The 25,368-nt window shown below is 41.6% G+C and overlaps 1 protein-coding gene across 1 annotated transcript in view; it reads right to left on the bottom strand.

Moving 5' to 3' along the window:
- LOC311077829 (complement C3-like) overlaps positions 1-25,368 on the bottom strand; it is a 121,552-nt gene that overhangs the window by 45,325 nt on the left and 50,859 nt on the right. Inside the window, exons 7-9 of the mRNA XM_084106460.1 lie at positions 11,630-11,725; positions 11,294-11,450; positions 8,458-8,621 (exon numbers count right to left, since the gene is read on the bottom strand). Coding sequence (XP_083962586.1) covers positions 8,458-8,621; positions 11,294-11,450; positions 11,630-11,725 — 417 coding nt within the window. The remainder of the gene's footprint in view (positions 1-8,457; positions 8,622-11,293; positions 11,451-11,629; positions 11,726-25,368) is intronic.

Here is a 25,368-nt window from a genome sequence, read left to right on the forward strand (position 1 = left end):
ACTTTGAATCAATTGCTTCGTAAAATTATTTGCTCTTTCAATGCACTCAAAACACGACACTGGTCAGAATGGTAATAATGCAATGACATCCCCAAACATGCATAAAAACATGCAAATTTTTTATTGAAAGTGTTTTTAAGAAATCATCTTATACCATTAGATATTAACTGTCTGTATAATGTTATTTCATTTATTTGTAGGCCTTGTTTTGTTTGTTCCCTTTCAAGTTCGGTTTACTCAACTCACTCAACTCAACTCTCCTTCTCAGAGAAATCCTAAAACCTTTAAGAATCACGCCAGTGAACTGACCAATGGCATTCAACTGCGGGAAATAAGGATGGTCTCGTTCGCTATAGGCACAGCTGAATGTAATTGCCTTTGAATCTTTCTCTACAGACAGCTACGTTGTCTTAGCCATCTACAGCTCGCCGTTGAATACGCCTTTTTCAGAGGATGCCACTCAGCCAGCGCTCCCCTAGCTCTGACATCTGAAACGTGCTGTTCAGACACTGTGATTAAACAACGTCATACAAAAAACATTGTATCCTTTAAAATAACTATCATGCTAATTTAACTAAAATTGAAAAACATTCTGTTCTTTATAAGTATATAATGAAATGCTTATAAAATATATCTTACTGAAACCAATTCTTTCAGTTTTAGATAAACAAAACAATAAAATTAATCTTACATAAAACATTATATTCTTTAAAAGTATATAAATAATTGCTTATAATATAAAATATATAATATAAAATCACAGAGTGTCTCTCTCTCTCTCTCTCTCTCTCTCTCTCTCTCTCTCTCTCTCTCTCTCTCTCTCAGCTCCGCCTGTCGGTCTCTGACTCCTAGGGCCCTATTTTAACGATCTGAAACGCAAGTGTCAAAGCGCAAAGCGCAAGTGACTTTGTGGGCGGGTCTTGGCGCTGTTGCTATTTTCCCAGCGGAATAAATAACTCTTGCGCCAGGCGCAAATCTAAAATGGGTTGGTCTGAAGTAGCTTCATTATTCATAGGTGTGGTTTGGGCGTAACGTGAAATAAACCAATCAGAGCGTCATCTCACATTCCCTTTAAGAGCAGACGCGCTTTGCTCTAAAGCGGATTCCTATTATAACGGCGGATTTGCCAGGCGCGCGCCAGGAGCGGTTCACAGCCAAGGAGAGCAACGCTCTCGTCAGGGACGTTGGGGATGGAGAAACCCACCCAAATTAACTTCGGTTAAAAAGGTGTATGATAATTTGGGTAAATGTGTAAGCTAGATGTATGCTTTTATAATAAATTGTCTATCTATCTATCTATCTATCTATCTATCTATCTATCTATCTATCTATCTATCATAATGTATGATTTGCAAAAATGAAAACTGCTGCTTCTGTGTAGATGAGAGAATCAAAGTGTATGTGCGTTGTGCACACGCTACATTGATTATGGCCAAGCATGCGCCCTTAAAATAGCATATGAATAACATGCGCAACGCGCCACTGACTTTAAACTATTTTTTCCTGGTTAGTGGCGCAATTGTTTTCTAAACCTGCAAAATAGCATGAAGGAACGTTTGCGCCGGAACACGCCTCCTTTTTTGCGCTGAACCGCCCAGGGAGCGCAAGTTCATTCCCTAGTTTAGCGACGTGCTTCTGTGGAGGGAAAAGCGCGCTTTGCGCGGGTGCAAAATAGGAATGATACATGCGTCAGTGTACAAAGTCAATTGCGCTGGGTGCAAGATAGGGCCCCTAGGGTTTATTCAGCGATCAGAATGAGACATTGTGTTAGGCCGAAAATTATTTCAAAGTTTAAATTATATCTTTTAAAAATGTTTTAAATTAAATAAATTATTAAAAGTTGTAAAACAAAAGACTGTTTTTTCCTGAATGCCTCTCCAGCGTGTCTGTCTGTGTGTGTGTGTGTCTGTGTGTGTGTGTGTGTGTGTGTGCTCCCTCTGACATGATCCCCCTCCACATTCCTCAGGTAACAGTGAGTGGGTTTTCCTAATAATGTTGTATATATCAGACTAACTAAAGTTGAAAACATTCTGTTCTTTAAAAGTGTATAAATGAAATGTTTATAATATAAAATATTAAATAAATATCTTGCTAATTTAACTAAAGTTGAAAAACATTCTGATTTATTTCAAAGTATAATCTTAAAAGATTAAATGATATCTTTTAAAAATAAAAGATGTTTTAAATTAAATTCAATAATCTATTAAAAGTCTTAATAAAAACAAATATTCTACAACGATGGTCTGTGGAAAAACTTGACTTGAACTTAAAGTATATTTTCTATTTATCATGGGTATGTAAAATAATTCGAAATTTGAAGCGTCACAACCCACATAGCAACATTGTGTCGGCCCAGATCCGGCCCACATCTGGCACACGTGGAAAGATGATCTGGCCCACATGCAGCATGGATCTACGGCACTTGAGTGGCCCACTCCTGTTTGCCAGATCTGGGCCACAAGCAGGCCATAGCAATGCCACATGTCAGCCAAGAGCAAAGAAATAAACCAGAACTGGACCTTATCTGAGCCACAAAGTCTGTGTATATTAAATATGAAGTCATCTCAGCCTTAATAAGTTAACAAAAAGAATCACTGAAAGAAAGAAGAGAACAGAAAAAAGAGACGAGCAGAAACACAAGAACTACAACTGACTTCAGACACAGTCTTAGATGAAATCAACTGAAGAGAAAAGACATTAAATCTGTGAAGATCTCAGCAGAGGAGGATTAAACAACTCCACAAACAGCATTACCAGCTTCACTTATTACTAACCAGACTGACTTTATTTCTGTCAGACGTCTACAGAAGTTTTATTGAGAATTAACAGAGGTTTAACTCTAATGTGTTTCATTTGAAGTCACCATAACAGTGATGAGTGCTTCCATTAGTTGGGCTCTTAACTCTTATTATATCTTTTGTCTTCTTTGGCCACTGTGACAGTGTGTTTGTCAAACACATTTGCAGCAGCAAAGAAAGCTAAAGTGAAATGAGATCAGGTGATGATGGTTTCCTGTTGATGGTTTTATAATCATCATGAAATAACCTGTTTCACTGATGTCTTTGAAATCTAACAATTGTTTTGTTCCATTAATATATTCTCATCACAAACCCTGTGCTACTGCAGCATGAGATTTAGCAATATTATAACAATCAGTTAGAAGATTTTAACAAACATGAGCACGAAAAATGAAGCAATGGTGACACACAGAGATATGAGAAATCAGCACATGAATCTCAACAATGGTGACAATATTTTTTTTTTAAATAAACAGAATAATTCAGAACATCACTGAAAAGCTACTAAATGTCACAACAAAAACAACAGCAAAAAAATAAAAGCAAATATTTAGAATCAAACAAAATTATAGGACAATTCAGCTGCATAATTTATTCATGTTGCAATGCATGCTGGGAGTTTTGTACTATGATGGTACCCAGCATGCATTGCAGCAAGGTACTTTTGATTGTCACCATTGTTGAGATTCATACGTTGATTATTGATGTCTGTGTTTGTCATCGAACAGTAATGTTTCATGCTCATGTTTGTTAAAGTCTGCTAACTGATTGTAATAATATTGCTGGACCTCACGCTGCAGATGTTATGTATGTATGCAGATGTATGTAATGTGAATATATTAGTTGAACAACATAATTTTTAGATTTCAAAGACATCAGTGAAACAGGTTATATCATGATGATTATAAAACCATCAACAGGTAACCATCATCACCTGATCTCATTTCACTTTAGCTTTCTTTGCTGCTGCAAATGTGTTTGATAAACACACTGTCACAGCAGCCAAAGAAGGCAAAAGATATAAGAAGAGTTAAGAGCCCAACTAATGGAAGCACTCATCACTGTTATGGTGACTTCAAATGAAACACATTAGAGTTAAACTCTGTTAATTCTCAATAAAAGCTTCTGTAGATGTCTGACAGAAATAAAGTCAGTCTGGTTAGTAATAAGTGAAGCTGGTAATGCTGTTTGTGGAGTTGTTTAATCCTCCTCTGCTGAGATCTTCACAGATTTAATGTCTTCTTTTCTCTTCAGTTGATTTCCTCTAAGGCTGTGTCTGAAGTCAGTTATAGATCTTGTGTTTCTGCTCGTCTCTTTTTCTGTTCTCTTCTTTCCTTCAGTGATTCTGCTTGTTAACAGGCTTATTAAGGCTGAGATGACTTCATATTTAATATACACAGACTTTGTGGCTCAGATAAGGTCCAGTTCTGGTTTATTTCTTTGCTCTTGGCTGACATGTGGCATTGCTATGGCCTGCTTGTGGCCCAGATCTGGCAAACAGGAGTGGGCCACTCAAGTGCCGTAGATCCACGCTGCATGTGGGCCAGATCATCTTTCCACGTGTGCTAGATGTGGGCCGGATCTGGGCCGACACAATGTTGCTATGTGGGAAGTCATCTCACACCTGTGAAATGTTCAACATTTAGGAACTGTGAACCCTCAGACTGTCCCATTGATAGGCTGCTTATAAGGTCCTTCCGATCAGCGCTGCGTCTTCTGAGAAAGATACTGGACAATAATGTTAGCTCCAGGATATAGGGTGACAGGTGACAGGATATAGGGTGAGCCTCTGTGCACAATGTCACAGCGTATGTAATGTTAGTCTGCTAACGCCTTTCCAGAGCCAAAGTTTTGTTCGTACTATATTTATTTCAGAGCATAATCGTAAAAGTTTAAATATGATCTTTTAAAATTAAAGATTGTTTAAATTAAATCTTTAAAGTTTGAATACATACGCATCTTCTATTTATCTTTTAGAAGATTACTGAAATGATTTTGTTTAACGGTGACCTAAAGTATAATTGTTATTAAACAATGTCTGTTCAAAAACTTTAGATTGTTGAAAAACTGCACTGTTAACCCTTGCTGTAAAAAAAAGGCCAAATTCTGACAATATCATACCATTTTCCATTAAAACAGTAATATACTGTATAAAACAAAACTAGCCTACAGGAATATACTGTGAATTAACAGCGCTCAAAATCGACACTCAGAGGCTGTTTTCCCAATCACACCCTATACCCTCATTCACTATTCCCTACATTAGTTCACTAATATAGTCCACTTGACAGAGTGAATGAAAAGAAGTGAGTGAACTGAGACACTGATGAACACCTGATAAGCAGAATCACTGAAGGACAGAGAAACAAGAACAGAAAAAAGAGAAACACAAAAACTACAACTGACTTCCAGGAACACTGAGTGTGAAACCAGTTTACGATTATTTCTTTCATACATGTACAAAAGTTCTTGTTGAGAATTAACAGAGATTTAGTTAATAATAAAGTTTGTTGTCACCATGATGGAGATCAGTATTTGCTTTAGTTGGTCTCTTGTCCCTTGACTACTTACTGTTCATCTTTCTCTGGCTGCTGTAACAGTGAGTTTATAAAACACATTTGTTATGGCAAGAAAAAGTCAAGAGGAAGATGATCAGATGTTTTGGGGTTATTGTGATGATGTCACAATCATCCTGGACATGTCTGATTTTCAGATCTTCCCTGTATGTATTCCTTGAATTAATGGGTATTTCATATTTTGCATATATTTGTGAATCTACAACATGAAATCAATATTTTTGTAATCAGGTCTTCTGAAGAATATCATAATCATGTAATGCTTTAAAACATTTTTAACTCCTGCTTGATTCAGACACACACAGACATCAACAATCAGCACATGAATCTCAACAATGGTGACAATCAAAAGTTTCATGTCGCAATGCATGCTGGGTTCCAGGATAACATAAAACTCCCAGCATGCACTGCTGCATGAATACAAAAATACAAAAAATATTGCCACCATTGTTGAGATTCATGTGCTAAATTGTGATCTCTCTGTGTTTCTAAAAGACAGTGTAGCTCTGTTTCTCTGGTTATGCATGATGTGTTAAAAAAAATGAGTCATTGTAATTTTTTGCTGTGGTTTCACAGTGGTGCTAATGTAACACTTTTGATTGAGGATTAAACTCTGAATTAGTAAGAATGACCAACTGTCATTTAAATGTATTAACTAAAATGTATAATGCATTAATAACGTGAGCAAAGTATTACTGTGAACTTATTTCTTTTAAAACCACAAAAAAAACATTTGTAAATAAAGAGATTTCCACTGGACCAGCAACTACACAGTCACTGCCTGTTAAATAAAGCAACATGCAGCAAATCATCAATGTTAGAAGATCTTCTCCTGGACTGAAGCACAGGCTCTACTCTTCTGCACAATGGTGACCCAAAAAACAAGATTTTACAGTAAACTACTGGCAACAGTGTTGCCAGTATAAACCTGTTTTATAACTTACAGTTTATTACTGTTAAAATACATTTTGTGGGTGTGTCTTTTTATCTTACACTGTTAACCCTTTCAACCCCACAGGAAAATCCACACTACAAAGAGTAAAAAGTAACACTGATGCAGTGTTGCAGTGAGATAATTAAGGGAATATGTAAGTGATTGTTGAGCATTAGTGATGAACACCTGCTGTTAACAAGCAGAATCACTGAAGGAAAGAGGAACACAAGAACAGAAAATAGAGAAACACAAGAACTACGACTGACTTCCAGCCATTACACATGATTACACTTATTATTAACCAGTATGACTTTATTTCTGTCATACAGAAGTTGTTATTGAGATGTTTAATTGAGAATGTTTGTTTGAAGTTACCATTATAGAGATCAGTGCTTGCTTTAGTTGGGATGCTGATGCTAAAACATTAGTGTTTCTTTTCCTGCTTGAGCTGTTTTTGTGCAAGTCACACTTGTGCACACACACAGTTTATGAATGATTGCGAGTTTATGAATGGTTGTGGTTATAATGCTTATAATGACAAAATCATCATATTGCCTATTCATTCACTAAAGAATTAATTCTTACTCATTCAGAGTTTAGATATCAACAATCAGTGTATGAATCTCAACAATGGTGACAATCACAAATATTTAGATAAACAGATTAATTCAGAACATCACTGAAAGGCTATTAATTCACAACAAAAAACAACAGCAAAAAATAAAAGCAAATATTTAGAATTAAACAAAGTAATAAGACAATTCAGCTGCATCATTTATTCATGTTGCAATGCATGCTGGGAGTTTTGTACTATGCTGGTTCCCAGCATGCATTGCAGCAAGGCACTTTTGATTGTCACCATTGTTGAGATTCATACAATGATTGTTGATGTCTGTGTGTGTCATATTAAACTGACTTTTTTGTGCTCATTTTTGTTTAAGTCTTCTAACTGATTGTTATAATATTGCTGATCTCATGCTGCAGTAACACAGGGTTTGTGATGTGATAATATTAATGGTACACCACAATCGTTAGATTCAAAAGACATCAGTGAAAGGTTATTTCATGATGATTATAAAACCACCAACAGGTAACCATCATCACCTGATCTCATTTCACAGTTTTCTTTGCTGCTGCAAATGTGTTTGACAAACACACTGTCACAGCAGCAATAAAAGAACAAAAGATATAATTAGAGTTAAGAGCCCAACTAATGGACACACTAATCACTGTAATGGTGACTTCAAATGAAACGAGTTAAACCTCTGTTAATTCTCAATAAAACTTTTGTAGACGTCTGACAGAAATAAAGTCAGTCTGGTTAGTAATAAGTGAAGCTGGTAATGCTGTTTGTGGAGTTGTTTAATCCTCCTCTGCTGAGATCTTCACAGATTTAATGTCTTCTTTTCTCTTCAGTTGATTTCATCTGAGGCTGTGCCTGAAGTCAGTTGTAGTTCTTGTGTTTCTGCTCGTCTCTTTTTCTGTTCTCTTCAGAGGTGTAAAGCCCAAGTTCAGAAAGTAAAAGTCCTCCTCAGTATTTTGTTCCAATCACCTGCATTTGCTAATTCAGCAGGAGAGAGAACTAATTAGTGAAATCAGCTGACTGAGTTCATGGGTGGAATAAACATGTGGCAGGACTTTTACTTTCTGACCCCTGGAATACCCACCTCTGCTCCCGACAGGGTGATGAGGTCTTCCATCAGCCTGAAGGGGGTTATTTTGAGAGAACCACCAGCTTGATGTACATTATCCCGCTTATTACACGGCTACTTGCCACATAAGTAAATAATTAGACACAAAATATTGATTTCCATCATTATATCTTTCTATGAAAACACTTGGGCTATGCTGCTGTTTTCATTCACACATTTTTTTGTGTTTGTAAGAATAGTCATTACTGCTATTTTTGGCATTATATTGATAAAGAGTCTTCAGTCACAGTGCTCAACCAGGTCCAGTAACTCTGTGTTGCTGAGACAGCCGGTGGTTATAGTGCCGGTGGTGCCGCTGTCTTGCTCACATTTTTTAAGAAAAGGAGAGTCTTAACTCAGTCAGACAGAATATTTAAATTTCATCCTATGAAGTTTTTACAGATGTCCCTGTTTTTATTAAGCTCAAGCTACAGTGAAATGATGAGATGTTAGCATACCTGTGTTGTGCCATAACCACCATAATCAGACTGTTGTCTGCCCAGCCAGTGCACTGCCTCTCCTGCTTTATCAAAGTCTTTGTCCTTCACAAGTGCCAGCACAGCATAGGCCGTCGCCTCTAGAGAGTGATAACGCTCTCCAGCGACAGTCCAGAACATACCAGCTGTTTCAATCACAAAACAGGAACAGAAACAAGTGTGGAGATGAAGCTGGAGCATGAAGGGAAATATGTCGCTCCACTCACATATGCTGATCCAGACCATCGAGCTTGATGCTTTGGCTAATATAATAATAATAATAATAATAATAATAATAATAATAATAATATGTTGTATTTATATAGCACCTTTCAAGAACCCAAGGACTGAAAATGTTAAAAGCCCTACCACCCACACTAGAAGGTCAGAACTTGGGTATTGCAAGCGAATTCTCAGAACTCGATCTCAGAGCACGGACAGAGACATAGAGCTGAATTAAATCAGAAAGTTAAGAAGGTGCCGAACAATGATGAGTCTTGAAAACTAAGACAAGTATCTTAAGCTGATTACAATAAATAACACGGAGCCAATGCAGTTGCTGTAGGACAGGAGTGATGTGGGCTGATTTTTTAGTATATGCACAGCAAAATCTCAGTTAAATTAACTCTCCTGGGAGTTTATTTGACTCCACACTCAAGAGTGTTAAAATGTTAAAATATGAGTGTTAAATGAACACTGAAGCAGTGTTGAAGTTAATAAGCATATTAAGTGATTAATTAAGTGTTGATTGAGCATTATTTAAGATACCTGATATTAACAAGCAGAATCACTGAAGGATAAAAGCAAAAAATGTAAGTCACCATTATGGTGATCCGTGTCTGCTTTAGTTGGGCTCTTGACCCTTAAACTATTAACATTAGATTTAATGTGGCTGCTGTAGAGCATAATCTCTGGTTTATATTTATATTGTGGATTAGAGCATCACTGTGATTCTACATCATAAGCTCCAGAATTTTCAATATAATCAAAAGGATTTCTTAAAAGTTGTTCTGTTAATAAAATAAAATATAATATAATATAATATAATTTAGGCACACACAGACATCAAGAATCAGTGTATGAATCTCAACAATGGTGACAAAAAGGATATTCAATTATGAAAAGGAAATTACAAAGACAATTCAGATCATAATTTATTCATACCGCAATGCATGATGGGAGCCATTAATGAGTTTTGATTGGTGGCACCCAGAATGCACTGCAACATGCTTTATTATTGTCACCATTGTTGAGAATCACAGGCTGATTCTTGATGTCTGTGTGTCCAAATAAAATAAAATAAAATACTTTTTCAAAGTCTTTTGATCAGGACACCTTTTAAGACATTTTTTTTTTATTATATTGAAAATGATGAAAATAGTATACTGTAGAATCACAAGCTGATGTAGTAAACAAGGTAAACATAACTCTTTAAATGAGATCAATGATTCAGGTCAAATGATGATTATGTCAAAACATAACCAACATCACCTGATCAACTTTCTCTTTGTTCTGAGAGTTATAACTCAGATACAACAGCCAAACAAAATCTAACATTATTAGTTTAAGGGTCAAGAGCCCAACTAAATCCAACACTGATAACCATAATGGCAACTTAGGGTGCTTTCACACTTGGTTCGATTGCCTGTTCCGTACCCGAGTTCGATTGCTCCCCCCTCCCCCTGCCCCCGATGGACTGTGTTCACATTATATTATTTGTATCCGAACCGTGGTACGCTTGCATCATCAAGCTGCAGCTGGCGCGTACTCGTGTTGCTTGGTAACCGCTATGAAAAGGCGTGAAAATGGATAGAATTGCTCGCTTCACATTTGTTCTTCTTTTTTTGAACCTTTGGTTTTGTTTTCAAAGAAAAGATACAGAAACACACTTGCGTCTGTCTGCCGCAAAAGTATTAAAACCGTTCCAAAGACAGCGGGATGTCCGCCGAAGACAATTTTTGTGGAGGCAAGCAGAAATCATCTCTCTGCTTGCAGTGCGTCAATCCCGGTTTTCGTCAAGGTAAGCGTATAGACCCTTTTACAGTTGTTAAACACACATGCACGCACACAGGCACGCACCACATTATACGTCATCAATAGCGGTTCACTTCTGCGATTTGGTACGATTGCGTTCAATATCAGCAGCGAACCGTACCCGAGTTCACATGAACCGTACCCCAGACCACCTTTTTAAGCAGACTCGAGTACGGTTCGCGGGTGCGCACCCGAGTTCGGAAAACAGCGTTCACATCATCCAAACGAACCGAACCGAACTATGACGTCATTCGAACCCGGGTGCGCACCAAAAGTGCTAGTGTGAAAGCGCCCTTAGAAAAAGAGATTTTCTCCTTTGGTGATTCTGCTTGTTAACATCAGGTGTCTTCAATAATGGTCAATCATCACTCACTCAATCACTAAATTATCTTATTGACTTTAACACTCTTGAGTCTGGAGCCAAATAAACTCCCAGGAGAGTTCATTTAACACTGGAGTTTTTGCTGTGTGAGTTCATGGGTGGAATAAACATATGGCAGGACTTTTACTTTCTGACCCCTGGACTTCCTACCTCTGAAATTTAGTGAGGGTCGTATATGAGCAATATTGCAAAGATGAAAAAAAAAAAACATGGAAAAAGGCTCGACAAGCTAGTTGATATGGGGTATATATTTCATTCCATTGCTGTTATTGATACGGACAAACAGCTATCATTACACCACAAACCTTACATAGTTATTTTGTAATTTCCACTCTATTTTATTTTATTGCTCCATGTTATATGAAGCACAACACATGTTGATGACTTGTTGGTGTGACTGACCTTCTCCTTTGGTGGAATGCCTCATCAAGACGTCTTTATTGAGTCTTTCAGCATTAGCCATGGCGTAAGAAGTCAACGCAACAGCGTACGGATTGGTCAGTTGTGGAAGTCGACCTTCTAAGAATGCAACACCCCTCCTGATACTTTCATGCAGACTCTATAAAGTGTGTGTGAAATGTTTAAGTCAAGAGGAAGAGTAGGAAAAAGCAACTGTTCATTTTTAATGTTTTTGGTAAACAAAACAGTGGAAGAGGTTAAACCCAAGAGAAAAAAAATCAACTGTTAATCTAGAATGTAATGTTTTAATAAACAAAACCGTGGAAGACCTGTACTTACACCAACTGATCCAGCACAGATCTCTCTGCCCTCTTGCATGGCAATCACAACAAAGGCCGTCAGAGAGGCATCGGCACCTCTGCCCTTAACGCCACCCTGGAATAAAGCACAAATAAACAGAATATCACCCCCAAAAAAAACAACATGCATTTTATAATAAATCAGCAAATCTAGCCCTTTTTACTAGGGTTATTAATCAGTGGCCAACAACTGAATCCATTCAGGACTTTAAAATATTGTAAGATAGACAGAATAGACATGTATCTTTCTATGGTTCATATAGGTTTATATGGAGATTATTTGAGGTTGTATGCAACCATAATTTCCCCATAAAACACAAACATTTCATTATCAAAATATCAAATCAGTTTGTTTTTTCACATAACTAAAATATGTGATGATCACTGGCTGTTCGGGTTCCCTTCCGAAGACGACACTTTGGGGAACGCCTCAAGCGTGATTGTGTCTGAGCACATGTGGAACTAGTCCAATCTTTATTAGTGTTGCGTCATGACGTCACATGTGACGGTGTAAGCGGAAGCTACAAACAGCTTCTGCTCTTCAGCAAGCATTCTGTTGACTTGTCTATCTTATTTGTTTGTTTGTTTTTTTCCTAAAAAAGATCCAAAGCACTAGAAATGCATAGCTGTACACTCAAAAAATGCTATGTTGGCTTTAATTAACTTTTTAGTTACGTGGAACCTGTTGACATAAAAAAAATAATTAAAGCCAACATAGCATTTTTTGAGAGTAGGAAGGGTTATCCTGCCTCTAAGCAAATGATAAGCAGGAGGAAGGTGGAGGCTATTTCTTCAGCGTATGAGGAGCGCAGCCTGCCCTCGTCTCTCCTGATAAGAGCCCATTTGACTAGAGGAGTGGCTTCCTCCAAAGCCCTACTATCTGGGATTTCTCAAACTCAATTCCTGGAGGGCCACAGCTCTGCACAGTTTTGCTCCAACCCTAATCAAACACACCTGATCCAGCTAATCAAGGTCTTCAGGATTACTAGAAACTTCCTCGCAGGTGTGAGTTGGAGCTGGTTGGAGCTAAACTGTGCAGAGCTGTGGCCCTCCAGGAATTGAGTTTGAGACCACTGTGAGGTCTGTGATGCTGCTGGCGGGCAGCGGTGGAAAGTTCAGGTTCAGAAAGTAAAAGTCCTCCTCAGTATTTTGTTCCAATCACCTGAATTTGTTAATTCAGCAGGAGAGAGAACTAATTAGTGAAATCAGCTGACAGAGCAAAAACTCCAGTGTTAAATGAACTCTACTGGGAGTTTACTTGGCTCAAGAGTGTTAAAGTTAATGAGCGAATTAAGTGATTGATTGAGTGATGATTGAGCATTATTGAAAATTATATTTATAAAATTGTAGTCACCATTATGTAGATCATTGTTTGCTTTAGTTGGACTCTTGACCTATAAATGCTTAACTCTAAATATTAATGTTAGATTTTGTTTGGCTGCTGTATCTGAGTTATAACAGCCAGATGAACAAAGAGAAAAGGTGATCAGGTGGTGTTGGTTCTCTTACGAGAGTTCTCTCGTACTGCGTTTTATCAAAACGCTACGGGAAAAGTCTCTTTTCACGAAACACTGAAGCAAAAATTATCCTTTAATTTTCATATATGTAAAACGCGTTGCGGCAGCAGCAGACAGCTGAAGCAAGACGGCTTGTCCGCTCATTGGCTGCTCTGCGGCAACTGCATAAGCCTATCGAGCGCAGGCTGATGCAACATCAGACCAATGAGGGCGCTTCGCGCCCTCCTCGCCACTTCCCGCCGAGATGGGCGTGGCTTACCTCTATAAAAGGAGCTCGAGAAGGCTGATTCACTTGATTTTAATCTCTTCAGCGAAGCGCACGCATCGCTGGATCACGAGGAAGCACGCGTCGTCTGATGCAAGCACTTCAGCGGGACGAGCCCTTGAAGCCGCTGGCCAACGCCGCCTTCTACCGCCGTACCTGCTGCGCTTTCCGACGCCATATCCTTTACATTCTTGTTCTTGTGTTTGTGTGTGTGTGTGTGTTCGCTTTGCAACACACACCCCTAAAAGAGCTGCGTCTTTTTCAAGATGCCTTCTCATGCAGCGCTCGCGCTCGCTGACGGCGAACGCCTTCACTCCGAGCCAATTGCCTACGGTGACTCTGAGGACTCACCGGGCATCCTTCCGAGGCTGCCCTTCCTGGAAGCGGATGGCGGGATTAGTTTTTCTTTACGTTACAAGAAAAGCTACCCTGCCTCTGCACGCGTCATTCACCGGCGAAGGAGAAAAGAGTGTTCTTAGTCCCACCGTTGGTCGGTCTGACCTCTTTTCTCTCACATTTCTCAGTTCCCTGTTCGGCGACTGGAAATATTATTGCAGCAAGTGAGTCTGTTACACGCTTGCCTGCCAGCAAACGCCGAAGAATACATGTTGACGCCGCTTTCAAATCCTGTATCCCCCTGTGGCTCAGTGGTGGAATTATAGGTTCTCCACGCGGGAGACCGGGGTTCGGATCCCGGTCTAGCGGCATATATATTTATGCCGCCAATGCTTTGCTCTGTAAGTCCCCTGAAGGCGACTGCAGAGATACCCGCTTGCCTGCAACCGAACACCGTTTCTATGGTTCCCGCGCGTCACTGGCGAAAGGAGAATGGAGTGTTTTCAGCCCCGCTGAAACTGGGCGATTTCCACTCTTCTCACATTCTGGCATTTTGCAGGCGTCTGAAAATGCAAATCACTCTGTCTGTTCCCCGAGAGGCAACTGCAGACGTGTTTTTTGATGGCCACGAGCACGTGGTACATGCCTGCAAGTAAACGCCAGTGTGGATAATACTCGCGCTGACTTTGTCTATGCATCTTCACTGTGGTCCAGTGGTAGATTCTTAGACTTGCGCGCGGGCGATCGGAGGTTCGAACCCCAGGCCGGCCGGCAGAAAATATTTATGCCGCCGAATGCAAATCACTCTGTTTGTTCCCCGAGAGGCAACTGCAGACGTGTTTTTTGCTGCCCACGAGCACGTGGTACATGCCTGCAAGCAAACGCCAGTGCGGATAATACTCGCGCTGACTTTGTCTATGTATCTTCACTGTGGTCCAGTGGTAGATTCTTAGACTTGCGCGCGGGGGATCGGAGGTTCGAACCCCAGGCCGGCCGGCAGAAAATATTTATGCCGCCGAATGCAAATCACTCTGTTTGTTCCCCGAGAGACAACTGCAGACGTGTTTTTTGCTGCCCACGAGCACGGCCAATGATGCTATATGTGTAGAGAAGATGCCCACTGCTAGTGCCCATCCCTACACACTAGCACAGCCCTTCACACAGGGCCCGCGCTCATATATTCGACTCGGGTCGATCACGCACGCAACATAGTGAACGTGCCCACTGCCTAGTGCCCACAAACACTATGTTCTGCATGCCTTGTGGTTTCTGTAAAGACGAAACCTGTGTGCATTCACTCTGCTCAGACAGACAGTGCACTCATTGCAGTAACTGTGCCCGCTCTCCCGCGCCCACACTTACTCACGGTATTTCTGGTGTCCCGGCCACGGCCGATGGTGCTATAAATGTAGTGTCGATGCCCACTTCTCAGTGCCCATCCCTACACACAAGCACAGCCCTGCACTTAGGGCTCGCGCAAATAAAATCGACTCAGGTCGATTGCGCTCCCCACATAGTAAAAGTGCCCACTACTCAGTGCCCACGAAGACTATGTCTATCAGATCACAGGCTCTCTGTAAAAACGAGACCTATGAGCGCGCGCGCTGCTTACACAGGCAGCGCGCCCAAAGCAGTAAATGTGTCCGCTCCCAGCCCACATCTACTCGCACACATGAGTCCCACGGGACTCGCGCAGCCCTCCCTCACTCAGCCAAGCACTGTTGTAAGGTCGAGGACGAGCGCTCCGCCCGCTGTATTAAGCGCGCCCCCCGCCTCAAATGCCGCAGGCATAACGCCTACGTTTGTGAGCCCCGTAGCACCTCTGTCGCACGGCGAACAGAGCGCGCTCTGTATCCGGCCCTTAGCCAACCATGCAGATGCATGGGCAGCGCTTCCAGGGGTTTCGGACTGGGTCTTAGGCATTATAAAGAGAGGCTTCTCGCTACAGTTTTTTCGACGCCCTCCGCGCTTCACAGCGCGCGTCGAAACTTCGGTACCGCTGAAAGTAGCACACCTACTTCGCGCCGAAATATCAAAACTGATAAGCAAAGGGGCGATAGAGCTTATTCCCCGAGATCAAAGCGAACAGGGGATATACAGCAGATACTTTCTAGTCCCCAAAAAGGACGGCGGTATCAGACCCATTCTGGATCTAAGACGACTGAACAGAGTGTTAGTGAAACGCCGTTTCAAAATGCTCACGACCAGCAAAATTCTCGCGCATGTTCGTCGGGAAGACTGGTTCATGTCGATAGATCTGAAGGACGCGTATTTTCAAATACAGATAGCGTCACATCACAGGCGATTCTTGAGATTCGCCTTCGAGGGTCAGACATACCAGTATACAGTCCTGCCTTTCGGCTTGTCCCTGGCACCTCGTACATTTACGAAATGCATGGATGCAGCGCTCGCTCCTCTCAGACTCAGAGGCATGCGAGTGCTGAACTACTTGGACGACTGGTTGATCCTAGCCCAATCACGATCTCAGCTCATAGAGCACAGAGCCATTTTACTCGATCACCTCGAGAATCTTGGTATCACGGTCAATTGGGCGAAGAGTTCACTGAACCCCAGTCAAACGATTTCGTTTCTGGGTATAGTTCTGGACTCACAGTCTATGACAGCGCAGCTGTCGCCACAGCGTGTGCTGAACATTCAGCGCGCGGCGAAGTCTTTCCGCCGCGGCGCTTTCACCCCGCTCAGGAAATTTCAAAGGATGCTGGGTCTCATGGCCTCAGCATCGTCAGTTCTCCGGCTGGGCTTGCTCCGCATGCGCCCGCTGCAGTTCTGGTTGAAAGCGCGGGTACCGCGCAGAGCGTGGGTGTCCGGTCAATTACGCCTCAAGGTCAATCAGGACTGTGTCACAGCCCTGGTGCCTTGGATGGCGAACGACTGGTACCAATCAGGTGTAAGCCTGGGGACTTCCTCGAGGGTGAGGATGGTATCGACGGACGCATCCACCTCGGGATGGGGAGCGCTGCTCGAGGGCAGACCGTTCTTCGGCCTATGGTCGGAACGAGAAAAGCTCCAACACATAAACTGCCTAGAAATGCTGGCAGTGCACAATGCGCTGACGCGTTTTTGTCCCCACATCAAGGACCAACACGTCATAGTCCGTTCGGACAACATGGCTGTGGTGTCCTACATAAATCGCCAGGGCGGTCTGAATTCCATATTCCTGTACAGGCTGGCGAAACGCCTCCTACTATGGGCTCAGCACAACTTACGCTCGCTGAGAGCAGTGCATGTACCCGGGCTTCTGAATGTGGGCCCGGACAGACTGTCCAGGAACAACGTTCCTACAGGCGAATGGTCTCTACACCCACAAACAGTCCGGCTGTTGTGGGAGAGATTCGGCAAAGCGGAGGTGGACCTATTCGCGTCCCACGAAAACGCTCACTGCCCCGCATTCTTTTCAAAGACCGACAGCGCGCTGTCCCAAAGGTGGCCGCGCTGCCCGCTATACGCTTTTCCCCCCGTTTCCCTCCTGCCACAGGTGTTGGAACGGGTCAGGAAAACAAAATGCCCAGTGCTGCTTGTAGCACCGTTCTGGAAGAACCAGGCATGGTTCCCAGTTCTGATGCAGTTAGCAGACATCGCTCCATGGCCAGTGCCGTTGAGGAGAGATCTCCTCTCGCAGGCCAGGGGCTCGATTTGGCACCCACACCCGGAACTGTGGTCCCTTCATGTGTGGGCGCTCAACGGATACCCGTTGGTCTCGCAGAGGGAGTCATGAATACCATCACTGAGGCTAGAGCGCCGTCGACCAGGCGGCTCTACGCTTCAAAGTGGTCGGTTTTCTCCAGCTGGTGTACAGCTCGGAGCCTTTCACCCCTCGAATGTGAGGTAGCGGAGGTTCTCTCCTTCCTACAAGAGCTGTTGGATAAGGGCAGATCCCCTTCCACGCTCAAAGTGTATGTGGCGGCTATTTCAGCGTTCTCCGGTTCAACGCTGGGTCAGTCACTGGGAAGGAATGATTTAGTCATCCGCTTCCTCAGGGGAGCTAGGAGACTGAATCCACCCAGACCTCCTTCAGTCCCTATGTGGGACCTTTCTACGGTCCTGGCGGCCATGAAAGGTGCCCCTTTCGAGCCTATCCAGTCTATCAGCCTCAAACATTTGTCTTTCAAAACAGTGTTTTTGATGGCTCTCGCTTCAGTGAAGCGCATAGGCGATCTGCACGCGCTCTCTGTGAGCCCGACGTGCTTGGAGTTTGGTCCTAATGACTCTAAAGTCATACTCAAACCTAAGCACGGCTATGTGCCGAAATCCCTCAACACGCCTTTTCGGGCTCAGGTTATTTCCCTGGCTGCCCTGCCGGCGTCGAGTGAGGAAGGGGACTCGAGTTTTCTTTGCCCTGTTAGGGCTTTAAGAACTTATATGTTCCGCTCTGCTGCCTTCAGACAGACAGAGCAGCTCTTTGTCTCGTTCAGCGGACGTTCCAAAGGAACGGCTGTTTCGAAACAGAGTCTATCCAGATGGATAGTTGACGCCATAGCGCTGGCTTATACTGCCAAGGGCATTCAATGCCCGTTGGGAGTCAGAGCGCACTCTACGAGAGGCGTTGCCTCCTCGTGGGCTTGGTCCAGCGGGATTTCCTTACAGGATATATGTACGGCGGCAGGCTGGGCCTCTCCGTCTACATTTATCAGGTTTTATACCTAGAGGTTCCCGCCTTACAGGCTAAGCTTTTGTCGGTGTAATCTATTTACAGGCGCAACGCGCTACCGACTATACTGGGCAGAACTGTGTAAGACCCACGTTTTCCCACATTAGTGCAGGCTCCCTACCCTGGCTATGTGATGTCATATTCGCGTCTGTGGACATGTCTATATAAGGACGGAGGAAACCCCTCCTGTCTTTAGACTCTCCCTGTGAGGTCATGTTAAGCCTGCGGACGCTACAGTATAGGGAATTAAGGCTCCCCCCCTTATTCCCTGACTCTGTGTGAGTCTATCTGGTGATTATGCACTGTATGCCTGAAATAGCTTCCGGTGATCAGTGTTTTTATCCCAGCACGCACGGCGTTTTGCAAGGGGTTCCCGTAGCGTTTTGATAAAACGCAGTACGAGAGAACTCTCGTAAGAGAACGTACTCGGTTACTAACGTAACCTCGGTTCTCTCTAGAAGAGGGAACGAGTACTGCGTTCCCTTGCCGTGTGTTTGGTTCACTCTGGTTCGCTTCGGCGATCAAAATCAAGTGAATCAGCCTTCTCGAGCTCCTTTTATAGAGGTAAGCCACGCCCGTCTCGGCGGGAAGTGGCGAGGAGGGCGCGAAGCGCCCTCATTGGTCTGATGTTGCATCAGCCTGCGCTCGATAGGCTTATGCAGTTGCCGCAGAGCAGCCAATGAGCGGACAAGCCGTCTTGCTTCAGCTGTCTGCTGCTGCCGCAACGCGTTTTACATATATGAAAATTAAAGGATAATTTTTGCTTCAGTGTTTCGTGAAAAGAGACTTTTCCCGTAGCGTTTTGATAAAACGCAGTACTCGTTCCCTCTTCTAGAGAGAACCGAGGTTACGTTAGTAACCGAGTACGTTATATTTATACATAATCATAATTTTACCTGAATCACTGAACTTATTTAGAGCCTAATCTCTGACTTAAATGTATAGTTGTCATTACAGCATCACAGTGATTCTACAGAATAAGATCCAGATTTTTCAATATAATCCAAATGATTTCTTAAAAGTTGTTTTGATATATAAAAAAAAAAACTTTCTTTCAGGCACACACAGACATCAAGAATCAGTGTATGAATCTCAACAATGGTGACAAAAAGAATATTCAATTAGGAAAAGGAAATTACTAAGACAATTCAGATCATAATTTATTCATACCGCAATGCATGATGGGAGCCAGAAGGGAACGTCTCAGGTTACATCTGTAACCCTTGTTCCCTGAGAAAGGAACGAGATGCTGCGTCCCTTTGCCACATCTCTTGAGCAGGCACATGCAGAGGGGTGCCCAAAGTGCACAAAGTGCCCTTTTGTCAAGGCGAAATTTCCTCTCCTTTTTTTGTAATTAAAGGCCCTTTTGTGGATGCCTGCTAACTATTAGTAAAATGAATGAATAATAATTTAGCCGTAAATAAAATGACCCACATGATGACCTTTCACCTGACGAACTCATCCGGGATGATTCCCCGCGCTGCACGCGCATTTTTTTTTTATTTTGCGCGGCTATGCACACTACACAGCAAAATCCCCAGTGTTAAATTAACACTCCTCAGTGTACATATGTGTCCACACTACAGGATGTTAAAATTAACACTGAAGCGGTGTTGAAGTTAATGAGATAATTAAGTGATTAATTAAGTGATGATTGGCCATTAGTGGTGACACCTGATGTTAATAAGCAGAATCATTGAAGGAAAGAGAAAAAAAAACAATAACAGAAAAAAAGAGAAACACAAGAACTACAACTGACTTTGTGCCATTACACATTATTGCACTTAATATTACCAGTTTGACTTTATTTCTGTCATACATCTACTTGAGATTCATTAGAAGTTTACACGGTAATGTTTTATGGAATTATTCGGTTCAAGTCACCATTATGGTTGTCGGTGTTTGCTTTAGTTGGGCTCTAGACCCTTTTAATGTTTTGAAGATAGTTTTTCTCTGACTGTTCCAACATTGTGTTTATAAAGCACATGTGTTACTGCAAAAGAAAATATGACCTGCTCACAATATGTTTTGATGATGACATTATCAGCATGTAGTGTAGAGCTTAAATCGGGCCCAACAAATCAAGCCCGACCCAACCCGAGCCCGAGCACGTTGTGTCTGAGCCCGGCCCGACCCGACACGTTCACTGTAATTATGAGCCCGAGCCCGATTTAAACCCGACCATTTTTAATACGTGGGCCGTTATAACCAGGGGCGGCGCCAGAATTTTTTTAAGCAGGTGCTGCTGTGCTAGATTATTAAGGCTACAGGGGGAGCTGCGCAGCTATATAGGCTATATTATATACATACTATTAATAAATGAGCAAAAATTAGCCACTCAATATTCAATATTCAATTATTTTAATTATCACAATTAAAGTTTTAATTTTATTAAATTAAACAAGCAAAACATTCAGCATTCAATCAAATATTCTTAAAGATTAATTATTATTAATAATGTTACTTCAACATATTGTTATTTAAACATGTGTGTGAGCAACAAGCAAGATGTGCATTTGTAAATTCGGTGACAGCGTGTGTTACGAGTTTCAAATGGTGTAAGTGACCGCGGCGCGCCGGCGACTTCATGTCATGATTATAATGTCTGCTATATTGCTTTTTATGTATTAAATCCAGGCAATTGGTTGATGAAAAATGTATTAAAATTAAGATACAATTTATACTAAACGAAATTCACTTTAAAGAAAAGCTTTCTTCAAAACAAAACTTAAACTTGAAACTATGTGCTTATTTAATGGCTAAAACACGTAGGCTACTACAGACTCTTTTTGTACAAATTGCAGCACATTCATTTAATTCTGAATTTTGCACATGCAAGTTGAAAGGCATTTGTTTGTGCATAGTAAAACATATCTGTAACATTTATCAAGTTCATAATTGTGCGTGCATTCATTAATTATTATCTTAATGAATAGACCTAATGCGACAAGGAAGAAGCATGCAAACTGCGTTGTTTGTTTATTCAGAAATGGATCGGAAAAGTAACAAAAGCGGATATTGAGGCCTGAGGCTGACTACTATAATAATTTCTGTCATGGCAAGACTGCTTGTCTGTTCATCGTCGAAGTCCCCGTTTTTTTGCTGTCATAGGCGAGCAGCGTGCGCATTTAATGCATGAGACAAAACCAACACATTATGTTGTCACTCCCCACGACTAGTTTAAAATGTGTCCATACCTCCGATTTTCCTCCAAACTTGCTCAAAGTTAATTCTCCTGTTTTAATTTTTTTCTTTGCTTCTTCAAGATCCATGTCGCACTTAGAATAGCAACAGAATAGCCTACAGCACGCACAGCAGGTGTGATGCGTCACGCGTGCGAGACTGCGAGTGCGAGACTGCGAGTGCGAGACGCTGCGCATGACACGTGACGTGCTTTATCAAGGGCCCGACCCGACCCGACCCGGCCCGGCCCGGCCCGGCCCGGCCCGGCCCGAGGACAGTGGCGGAAAATATCGGCCCGACCCGGCCCGCGGCTCGGGCAGAGAATTAAAGCTCTAATGTAGTGTCCTGATTCACTGATGTCATTCAGAGTCTAAATCTTTTACTATATGCTTGATGTCCCATTTTGTATTCCTGAGGTTCTACAGTTTGATATCCAACAACAATATGAACAATTATGAAAATACTTTGTGCACAGAAGTTGTTGTTCTTAAACACACAGACATCAAGAATCAGCATATGAATCTCAACAATGGTGACAATAAACAAACTAGTGACAAACAGATCAACTCTGAACATCACAAAACTAAAGTCATAATAAAACAATAGCAAAATAAAAGCAAACAGGACAATTCAGTTGCATAATTTATTCATGCTGCAATGCATGATGTGAGCCATGGATACGTTTTGATTGGTGGCTCCCATCATGCACTGCAACATGAAGCATTTGTTTGATTGTCACCATTGTTGAGATTCATATGTAGATTCTTGATGTCTGTGTGTGATTTTAAAACCTTCAGATTATTAAAGCATTGTTGAAATTAACTGCTGTAGTGATAAATTAATAAAGCATTTGCATAATCAGTTTATAATGCTGGGTGAGATCAGTGAATCAGGTCACTAGTAATTTCATCATCAAAACATAACCAGGGCTGCATTTCCCAAAGGCATCTTAAGCCTAACTTGATCATTGATCAACTGCAACAAACGGTCTGTACGATCAAATTAGGCTTATGATGCTTTCGGGAAACACAGCCCAGGTCATATTTTCTCTTGCAGCAACACATGTGCTTCATAAACACAGAGTTGGAGCAGACAGAGAAAAACTAATGTTAAAAAGGAAAGGGCCAAGAGCCCAACTAAAGCAAACACTGATCACCATAATGGTGTCATGAAACACTGAAACAAAACATTCCATAAAACATTACCGTCTGAACTTGTGTAGATGTATGACAGAAATAAAGTCAAACTGGTAATAATAAGTGCAACAATGTGTAATGGCTCAAAGTCAGTTGTAGTTCTTGTGTTTCTCTTTTTTTCTGTTCTTGTTGTTTCTCTTTCCTTCAATGATTCTTCTGATTAACATCAAGCATATTCAATAATGCTCAATCATCACTTAATCACTTAAAGGCACACTCCACCCATTTGCATTAAGCTTTGCATTGTTAGAAACCCAGTCATACTGTTGAATGGTCGTGCAACACTCTCTCATTTTCCCCTGAGACGGGAGAAATCCGTTATTTACCTCTTACACTTCCTCCTACAATGACGCAAAAATCGTCATTTTGCGTCATTGTAGGAGGAAGTGTAAGAGGGGGGGATTTCTGTTGAGACTACAGACACTCGTTCCTCATCTTTCCCAGGGGGCGGGAACCGCTCACGCTACAGACCTATTACAGATCAGTGGGTGGGACTTTACTCTCTGAAACTGAAAGCAATATCCTCCATCTTGTTTGAAGCTAAGCTAACAGGCGCTGTGGAGACAGATGTAAAGTTATGACAATAGCGGAGGAGAGTGCTCAATATGATATAGAAGAAGAGGATTTCGGAAGTCTGATGCTTGAATCAGGTGTTTGTGGCTACCTTTACAAGCCGCATTATAGCGAAGAGCAGCCGAGGCAGAGGACCTGCCTGCCGCGGACAAGGAGCCCGGACTGGCTCGAGTTAGGGCGGACTGGTGGCGCCGGTGATCTCACTATGCAACTACGAACCGCTACGAACACAGAGATAGAGTCCGTCTGCGGCAAAGAATTTCAACGATGACAATTTCTCCTGGACGAAATCTCTGAATCAGACGAGGACACGGACGTTTGTGTTGTGAACTATCCTAGTTTCTCACCGCATTTGTTCTGACTGGACATCCAGGTACCATGCAATAATTCACCTTTTCGAAAGAAATACAAACGAGGAGTAATGCACTAATGAGTTCGCCAACTAACTGGACATTTTGTGTGAAATGAATTTCAAGCTCTGGTGGTAGCTAGCCTTGTAGACGGAAGAGTGATTTCTCTTATAGGCAGATATGCGCTGTTCTGGATTAGTGGGAGTGGCTTGCGGAGCTGTGCAATGTGGTGCATTGTGGGAGTTGTTGTCTTTCATACAAATGCGTCCTGAAGTTATTTTTTGTCTTTCCTCGGTCACGAAGGCACCAAATTCAAAATTTATTTTACATTTCGACTACATATATGACCCACTTTAAATAAAAAAACCAATGTTCAAATGGGTGGAATGCCCCTTTAATTATCTCATTAACTTCAACACTGCTTCAGTGTTAATTTTAACACTGTGGACACATATGTACACTGAGGAGTGTTCATTTAACACTGGGGATTTTGCTGTGTACCAGAGGATATCTTCAACTCTCCGGCTGCTGGTAAGTGGTGTTTCATTCTCAGCGAAGTGATTTTGATGTTTGTTTACTTTTTATTATTGTACAAGAAGGACGTGAAGAGAGCATGCAGAGATGTTGTTTATATTTCTGTGTGTAGGCTGTAGAAGTAACGTTAGCTTGTTAACGGGCATCGAGGGGTCTGGTCTTTTTATGTTATTTGACTAAAAACTATTATTTATTCTTTAAAACTATTATTATTATTAAAGTGTTAATTTAAAAAACGTATAGTGCCTTAAAAATTATTATCACAAAACTGGTAAGGCTTACCAGTCTCTTATGTTTTGTGTGCAGCAGCCTCTGTGAACATCTCCCCTAGCAGCCTGGGCAGAATCTGCAGCTTTACAGCAGGTCAGTGAGCTAGTGAGCCAGCTCCAAACACTGTCAGCAATCTTTACATCTCGTCATGGTCACATAAAAATTGTTTCAGCTAATATATCTCCTATATGTTTGTTTTAATGTCTACAGCAGGGGTCGGCAAGTAACTTTGGCCGCGGGCCAATATTTTTTTTAGCCAGTAGATGGCGGGCCAGCTACACAGAGTAGGCCTATGGATACAAATTAAATAGCCTACTCTTAATGAACTCTGTCTCACCTCCCATTTCAATAGCAATCGCAATCGAATCGAATCGAATAGCAATCATGCCTCATTCACTTACAGTCCGACTTTTCAACTTTATTCCTTTTTTTATTATTATTTATTCGGGACACACACATACACACCTAAGGTTTAAGGAGGTCGACACGGGACTGTTTTTTTGTTTTTTTTCGTCCTGAAAATATAATGAATAGAATATAATGCATAGTGCTATTAGGCCTAAGTTTATTAGTCACATTCTTCCACTTGAGTAAACTTAGAATTAACTATCGCTACTTATATATATATAAATGAGCAAAACTTGGCAACTAAATATTTAATATTCAATTATTTTAATGATCACAATTAAAGTTTTAATTTTATTAAATTGAACAAGCGCAACATTCAGCATTCAATGAAATATTCTAAAAGATGTATTATTAATAATAATGTTATTTCAACATAATATCTCATTATTTCGACATAATATGTGTGTGTGCAACAAGC

This window comes from Abramis brama (assembly GCF_963993115.1).
Source record: "Abramis brama genome assembly, chromosome: 2".
Classification (NCBI taxonomy): Eukaryota; Metazoa; Chordata; class Actinopteri; order Cypriniformes; family Leuciscidae; genus Abramis; species Abramis brama.